We start from the raw sequence: 8,770 nt of genomic DNA on the forward strand, positions 1-8,770 counted from the left end.
CAGGGAGTTGCTATATTCATATTCACTCGTGCTTCCTGGCTTCTGTGCACAGATTCAGTCCTGCAAAATTCTCAAGTTCTCATCTGAGTGAGAATGAAGTGTAGGCAACTCCTTGTCTGAGCCAGTCAAGGCCCAGCTGGTGACTAAGCCAACACCAAGCTCCTTAATCAACACAGATACCAGGAAAGCTACTGTGCTGATTCAATTTGATTTTCTTTTTTGTGGTCATCTCGAATAAGGGTGACCATATTTGATTCCAGTGTGGTTGGTAAAGTGATATGGACTGCAAATGTTCAGAAATCTATCCCTTGTTTCAGGTCAAGGGGGACTGAAACAGATAATCATGACTGTACTACAAAAATAACACTAATTAGATAGAATTAAGCTATTTTCAAATCTTCGTCTTGCATCTTGCTTACAGCATCAGCCATTTTTCAGTCTTTTACTGTTCTACTTACCAGCAATTCTTTCTTTTTAGTACTCCTACAAGTAGGAGTACTAAAGAAACATGAACTTTGAGACAGCATTTAACAAGTACATAGAAAAAGCACCTCTGTACTTTTTCTTAAAGCATGTTTCAGATGGCTAAAAATGTACTTTCATTATTCAATTTCAAGATACAATAAAGGAGAGCTCTTTTCTTTTAAGTACAAGAGTCTTTGATTAGATAACATATTCAAGGTACAAAAAAAAATGTTACTGTGTTAAAAGAATAGCTCAGATTTAAACTACTTAAGATAAATGCAAGTTCAAGTGTCAGAAAACATCGGAACAGATAACTACCACTCAGGAGAAAAATCCAGGCAGCTCCATAGCCACTCAGATGACAGCAGAAAAGAAAACAACACTTATTTTCTTTTCTCAGTAGCACCCAATCTGTTCACCTACCTTACTTACTGTTTTCCTTGAAAGAGAAGGAGAAGCACTTAAATTGCCAGACTTGAAGAAAGCACCATATCCTTGGAATGTATGTTAGTGAGATATAGTAATATAATTTCTAGTTTAAAATCCAAGTATTCCCCATAGCCCTTAGCATGCAGAGGTTCTTTTAGCTCTGCTAGAGGATGTGCAAACATCTATTCAGTGTATTAAAAAAGGCTAATTCCTAATTCCCTTGACTAAGCCTGCTTGCTGCTACAGACTACTACAGGCTTTACTCCTGTTAGAGACCTATTGGCTGCCCAAGGTAACAGTGCCATGTCACAGGTAACTGTGAAAGCATTATGGTAAAGGGACTCTAGACAGTTAGCTTTGAGTAAAAAGACTAAATTATTAAGCCTAATTAGCCTTTTAAGCCTAAAAACCACACAGGTAGCTCCAGTATTAGCTGATATGCAATGAAGTCACACACCCTCTCCATTCATGAGCTGAACTGTCACTCACAGAATCAATGACAGCAGATTGGAGCAGGCTGATACTACTCCCCAGATGGCAGCAATTACAAAAAGCAAAGAAGGTTAAGCCATGTCAGGAAAAAGAGTGTTTGTGTTCATTTTTCAATTTGGGGTGTAGACCAAATTATTTTTTCTAATTGTGTAACTTAGAACCAGGCTGATTACCAAACAACAGAACAAATATGAAGAGCTGTTAATAACACCTTTTACTGACATCTACAGTGGGGGAAAGAACAATGGAAAAGAAAACTACTAGCAACTTAGCAGGTAATCATAATGAAACACTAATGAAACAGCTGAAAATGTCATTATTCAGTAAGGCATTCTCCAAGGCATATGTGACCACACACAGGGAATTTAGTGAGACTTGTGTGTCACAACTTGTTCTGTTTCTGTAAGGAAAATGTTTTATTGTAAATTTTGGCCAAAAGGAAAAAAAAAAAAAAAAAGAGGCATTTTTTGCTTTGGTGTTGTTTAAACAAATTATATTATGGCAGTTAGCTACAGGTAACATTGAATAATCTGTGTTCACCTGAACTACTGCATTTCATCATAGGGGCTGTCTAGCTGCCTGTTCTCCTTGGTATCTCATATAATACAGCATCTCATCATAGTACTTGTCTGAAATGCCCAGAATAGGACAGTTTCTATAACTGAAGTCGATTTGTGGTCTGCTACTTTTGAAAGAATGCTTTAGTTTAAATAAAACAACTTCTGAGTCTTGTTTTCTGCACAGTGGCACATGCCAAAGTAAAAGACAGCATTATACAGATTTGTACACTATGCTAAATGAAATTGCTTTCAATTGTGCTGTATGTCCTAAAGCAACTAGAAAATAATTAATGCAACAACAACAAAAACGTATTATTCTTTGTTTTTTATGCACCCTGGACATCATAGAATCATAGAATTGCTCAGGCTGGAAAAGACCTTCAAGATTTTAGAGTCCAACCTTGTCCTAACTCTATTACCCTATTCCTGATGACCCACTCCTAAACCATGACCCCAAGCACCACATCCAGACGATTTTTAAACACATTCAGGGATGGAGACTCAACCACCTCCCTCGGGAACCTGTTCCAGTGCTTATGGGAGATGGATGCTCCCATCTGGTCTCTCACAGTCTCGATGGCACACACCAAGTCCTTTTGTTTAAGTACATTTCTTTTTTTTTTTTTTACCACTTTCCTGTGCGTCCAACCAAGCTTTCCTGTACCATTCACATGACCGGGCTCCAGCAGGTAGAGCTAGCAAGTTACTCGTTTGGCTTAGAGAAGAGAAAGGGGCATGGAGTCATCAGATTACACTGTTATTAGCAGCAATAGCTGTTAAATCCTCCTGCGAATCAAACATCCCTCCGTGAATTGTTCTTCTCGAAGAAATATGATAGGCAGTTTCTTCTCTACTCTTGTACTTAAATCATTGACCTCATACCAGTACTTTGCTTATCCTTTCTTCACAGAAGCATGAAAGGTAAAGGTAAAAATGGAGAAGGCATGGTGGCTCTGTGCTTTTTCTTTTTATGGTCAAGGTCACAGTTTACCAGGGATATGAACCTACTTAAGAAATTACCAGCCCCAGATATTACTAAACTGCAAAAAGATGGATCTATCTGCACCTGAAACAAAGGTGAAAAGACACATTTCATTTAGTCCAGTCTAGCAGCAATTCAAAAATAAATAGGTCAGGACACATCTTGCTGGCACTCCAGAAAAAGATTCAAGAATGACATGAAGATTATAGGAGACAGAAGAGGATTAATAAACTGAATTTGTAGAAGATACTGATCTTTCTATTGCAGAATGAGACAAAGTTTCCAGCACTGAAGAGGAAGTAACATGTTCTCTGAGAGTTCTTGTTCCTTGTTTGTTTTCTAAGCTATAGTAACAATTTTCTGAAGACATTGGCTAACACTGCAAAATTTTCCAAAGCAATGATAATATCTAACCTACCTTTCCACAGATCCTTCCTTAATAATCATAAACTGAAAAAAAAAAAAAATCCTGCTGGAACACTGGTCTTTAAAGTGTTTATCTGAAAATATGAGCTATCAGCATTTAAAAAATATTATTTCCCTCTACCTAACAAAAATTGAGACTGAGTAAGAGGTTCAATCACACAACATGATCCAAACAGATGTATTTCCATCTGCCTATATAGAACTGGCTGTAAACCCACTCTTCATACTGTTTAATTTTACTTCTCTCTTTGATCTATTGGGCCATAAATCTAAACAGCAGCCAACAAAGGCTGGAAGGTCCAAAGGAAGAGTGTGTGGTCAACAGGCTACAGATCACTTGCCTCAGTGGCTCTAACGGCTCTACACAGATACAGGCAGATTTCACAGAAGCAGACAGTGAAAGAGATTCCTGGAGATACTTTTTTCAAATTAATTTTCAGGTAATTTACTTCTTTGAGAACTGTATTTTTATTACAATCAAAATTTTATCAGCTAGTGAAGGAAGTGCTGCACTAACTGAAATGACAGTAATGTAATTATGATCAGTTTAGAGAGGTTACAGACAGTGATGGATTGGAATTGTATGCTGTTAGGCTGTAAGCTGTGTATGAGTAATTCATCTAGTGAAATCTAAACAACAATAAATAAATAAAGGAATATAAAATAATCCTTAATATTTTTCCTAAAATATTAAGAACAAGCTCCTCTCACACCAAAACTACATTTCACAGAGATAAAACAAAAATTCTAAGAATCCATAGCCCTTTAAGGGATTGTTAGACAAAGAAAACTCCTGAAGCCAGATTAATACCATTAGCAGTATCTTGTTAGAAAATTAGACTTACAGCTGGTAATAAGAGACTATTTAAACTATAATTTTATTAACTTCTGGAAAATACACAAGATTTATACCTACCATAAACGATGATTGCTTTATTTCTACTGTAAACATTATCAAACCCAGGGATTAAATAATGTTGAACTAGAACTAAGCAAAGAAATTCCAAATTTTGATTGAGGTTCTGCTTTTTTACTAGCTCAATTTAAAGGAGGAAGTAAAAAAAAATAAAAATTAAAAAGACAGAAATTAATGTTATTTTTTGTTTTGGTTAGTGTTCACAGATATACAGATTCAGAGAATGCCCAGCCACTGCTCAGGATGCTGGACAACAAGGCAATTAAATAGGTTAAGATTCCCGGGCCCTCAGTCTTGTCCCAGAGCATTTGCCAATTCCCAGAACATTTAATGTTCCAGTCCCTACCCTGGCCCATCAGTCTCCCCCCCAGCTAATCTTGCTCCTTACCAGAAGGGAAGAAGGTGCTTCACTGCATTTGTTTGCAGACTGAAAAGGAATCAGGAGATTGCTAAGCTGAAGACATCTCTGTAAGAAAATCTTACTGGCACAACCATATGACTTATTTCTGGAATGCAAGTCTACCTTTTAGGCAGCTCCCCAATCTATCAGCTCTACTGCTCAATGCTTTTGTTCTTAAGGTTGCACAGGGGAGACTTTTTAAGTCACCATCTTCCTCCTCTGAAGGGACAGTTTGGCTTCTGTCTGCTGTAAACTGACACTTCTGCAGTCTGCTCAGGTTCTTGGTGTTCCAAGCAGAAGGCAGTCAGAGCACACTGTGTTCTGAACACCTCCACTGTGGCCCATGCTACAGAGCAGTCTGGCAGATACACTGGCACAGAGCCATCATCTTTTCTAAGGAGACAAAGGAAAATACTTTCCTTCTGGAAAGGGTCTTCCTAAGGGACAACTTACACTTGACTACCCTTCTATGCTGCCAGCATGCTACAGAGAGCTGATATATCACAGGAAGTGCATCTTCCAGGTATTTTCAAGTGTGTGATGTCTACAGGACATGGGGTGGGGTGAGGATTCTGAGATGTCTTGAAGGGTTTGGGCAGCTTCTGCAATGGCCCAGGCATTTTTCATAACGTCTCAGCGTCATTTTATAACAATGAATTTTATTAGAGCCAGCGTGACCCCTACTGTAGTGAGGCAGCCAGGCCATCTAAAACGGGTGACACAAAAAACAGGAACAATGCACTGTTTGCTTCTTTTCCTACCTAGAAGATCCCTCCCTATCACGCTGTGTGGTACTGCTGCAGGGAAGCTTTCCTCCCATCCAAAGCACAGATAGTAAGGTGTATATGTGATGTATGATGAGATGCATCATTCCCTTGAGTAGAAAGAAGGTTGGATGGGGCTTGGAGCAACCTGATCTATTGGAAGGTGTCCCTGCCCATGGCAGGAGGGTTGAATCTAGGATCTTTAAGGTCCCTTCCAACCTTCCTGCCATTCTATTGCAGTTCATGACTGAGCTCAACAGCAGTACTATAAAGCACAGAGGAAAAAAATAGCTGTGCCTCCTACACTCTAATTAGCTTTCAAATCTCTGCTGCACATCTGTTTTGGCATCTTGAGAGGTCTTAATCTATGCTAGAAAGTAATTAAAGTTATGAAGAAAGATCCTGACCCATACCTTAGCACATTTAGCCAAGGCAAAGGGGTCAGAGAAGCCTGGTCAGGTAGAGAACAATAAGCTGGAAGCTTCTCAGGACCCCAGTGACAATCCAGGTATAAAAGGTCTGCCAAGAACAGGACCAGAGATCACAATGTTGCTGACCTACGTCAGAAATGAGATCGTGTCTACATACTGTAAATTTTCTGTCTAGAATCACAGAAATGGAAAAGTAGTTTGTCTTCCCTCCTGCTAGGCTGTGGGTCTTGTACTCTGCTTCTTAGGGCCATGTCACAGTATGGGCCAAAACTGATATTCTAAAAAGCATGACTATCAATTAAAAGGCAAGTTGGTTCTTAACAAAAAAGGGAAAGACAGGCAGAAAATACTGGCAGTTAGATTCCCAAGCTGACACATTTTGTTGAACAGTACTTAACAGAAACTACTACAATAAAAAGTTTTACTGTGCCTATTACTGGAATTACTAAAATTAGAAAAAGAGAAAAAGCTTCCTAGCTTGAAATCGTTAGTCTCATTGTTTGTATTCCAGCTAAGCTAAGCAACTAGTTACCATGGCTTTAGCTATCAGCTGTGGCTTAATTGGGATATTATCAATGCTGATAGGCCAACTTACACAAGGAAACAGACTTCTGCACTTTTCTGTATATAGCTTGTACACCAAAAATGGACAGATGACTGTGTGCAAAGTCTGGTTCTCCTGGTTTCACATTTATGTCAGATTCAAAGCCAACAAGTCTTTCATTCAAATTCCTTAAACACTGGCTTAATTTCCATATTTGTATTCAGAACTAAAAACCTGGAATAAACACAGTAGAGGAGGAGTTGTGCAGATCAAGATCTTTGTTCCTACTGGGACAGGTAGGGTTTTGTACTTTAATTGTGCTGTTAAAAAGTAAACATGAGTCACTGCCTCTCCTCTTTCCTGTCTTTCTAACAGCCCTGTATTATACCAACAGGCATGCATGTGAGGGTCCCTGGATGTAGTAAAAAGAAACTTGGAGAGTCCCTGCAGTGGTATCAATGCAGCATGCAATGTTTCTTATCTTGATTTAGAATGACAATACATAAGAAGCTGAATTGCTAATAACAACAAGCAGGAAAACAGACAATGCTAATGAATCCCAGAGAATCCAAATTAGGAACTAAACAAAAGTACCCCAGATGATCTCTTCTGAGTGCTGACACTCCAACTGTTACTTGATAGCCAAGGAAGAATAAATAAGCCAAAATATTTTTTAAAATTAATCTCTTGAGATGGGGAAGTTGGAAGGGAATGTAAGTTGTCTTTGTGGAATGTTGTCAGATGAGAATTAAAATTCCAGTCTTTACTGAGGCCTCTGTTGGAATGTGCAAAACATTGGGTACATTCCCCTCATGCAGCACACACACTTCGTGTTTTAGTTTTCCATGGCATGCTCCTTAAGGGCTCACAGCTGCATTCCTACTTGGTTTCTCAGTAATCTTGGTACATAAACACAGTGACACACAAAGCTGCACTCCTCAGCCCTGGTGCCTTGGCTGAAATACAAACCAATTCACTCAGGAGTGAAATACATCTGAAGGTCCATTATGGGACTGGAACAAAACAGCTGTGTGGGATCATCCTTAAGTTTAGTCTGCTGTCTCCACCAAAAGCTTCTCAAACATGCTACCAAAGATATCTTAGCAAACCTTCAGTGGTCATCAGAGGGATGGTGTAAGGTCTGACAGAGCTCTAGTTTCACTTTCAAATGGTCAGATACTGACTTATGTTCTAAAACACCACTGTTAATATTCATTATCTATCACATTGCTAATTGCAGTTGTTACCCAAAGCACCTACCTTTCACAAACAATAGAACATTCTTTCCAGGGACAGGAGAGGAGGAGGACAGGGGAGATGCAATTTTTCTTCCCATTGTAGTTTTCCAGAAAATGTAGTCTGAACACCACAGACAAGGAAGGCCTGTAGAGGAGACAAACACATCTCTTCTCAGCAGGACTGTTCCACAATTCCTAACAGAATGATACTCATGTTTTTCCTAATACCAAGTAAACAAACTGTACAGACCACTTATTGTAGGCAACTATTCAATCACAAAACAACACTGTGTGATAATAAAGTCGGATCATGACTAGTGACTCTTTTTACAAACCATTCCCAATGAAGTCAAAGGCAAACTTCCAAAATAAGTATAAATATTCAAGTATTTTTTCAACAGATGCCTTACAATGCAAACAATAGTATAAAAAAGTGCTACTGTATACCTTAAATCCGTTTGCTTTCCTGAAGATTAGTGAGATTTGCAATTCTGAAATACTCTACTAAATATCATCTGAATTTCTAGGATCTCAAATAGCTTTAAAGAAATGCATTTATGCATGAAATTCACTCTGTGTTGGGCATGGAAGAGGACTTTGCAAGTTCCATTGGGAGATAAAGTTTTCAAAAGCCTTGTGATGTAACAAGACAGTGTCATCTTGATCACGCGCTTCAAGATTGAACATGCCATGTTATAAATCAGTGCTAAAGCTCAGATACTAGAATACAACTCCCATGTGCAACATGTATATAATAACTGAGCCAGGCTGTACATAACAATCAGCAACTCCTCACAGACTCTGTCAAAAATTATGTTCCTGAAGCCTCATGCTGCCAGATTCTCCTGGTATAGGAACTCCCCAGAGACTACAAGTACTGTCCAGTTAGCAAGGGACACAGTCCTGCCTATGTGCCTTATCACTAACTGGAATGAGTCATTAGTTACTAGCAGCAGTTTCTGTTGGACTCACTGAGGGCAATTAGGCCAACAGTCAAGTTTAAATTTTAACTCATAGATATACAACATTGCTTTTCTAAGAACAGTTCAAGTATGCTTCAGATACCACAAGAAAATCTATACTTTCCAGGGCAGAAGAGCTTCCTAATTCTTGCAGCAGAGTA

At 38.8% G+C, this 8,770-nt stretch overlaps 1 protein-coding gene across 1 annotated transcript in view; it reads right to left on the bottom strand.

The window, feature by feature from the left end:
* The window catches only part of TRPM1 (transient receptor potential cation channel subfamily M member 1), a 93,125-nt gene extending 85,014 nt beyond the window's left edge, over nucleotides 1–8,111 (bottom strand). The window contains exons 1-2 of the mRNA XM_030456730.1: nucleotides 8,095–8,111; nucleotides 7,670–7,792 (exon numbers count right to left, since the gene is read on the bottom strand). Coding sequence (XP_030312590.1) covers nucleotides 7,670–7,745 — 76 coding nt within the window. The 5' untranslated portion in view covers nucleotides 7,746–7,792; nucleotides 8,095–8,111. The remainder of the gene's footprint in view (nucleotides 1–7,669; nucleotides 7,793–8,094) is intronic.
* Between the last annotated feature and the right edge of the window lie 659 nt (nucleotides 8,112–8,770).

This window comes from Calypte anna, chromosome 10, assembly GCF_003957555.1.
Source record: "Calypte anna isolate BGI_N300 chromosome 10, bCalAnn1_v1.p, whole genome shotgun sequence".
Classification (NCBI taxonomy): Eukaryota; Metazoa; Chordata; class Aves; order Apodiformes; family Trochilidae; genus Calypte; species Calypte anna.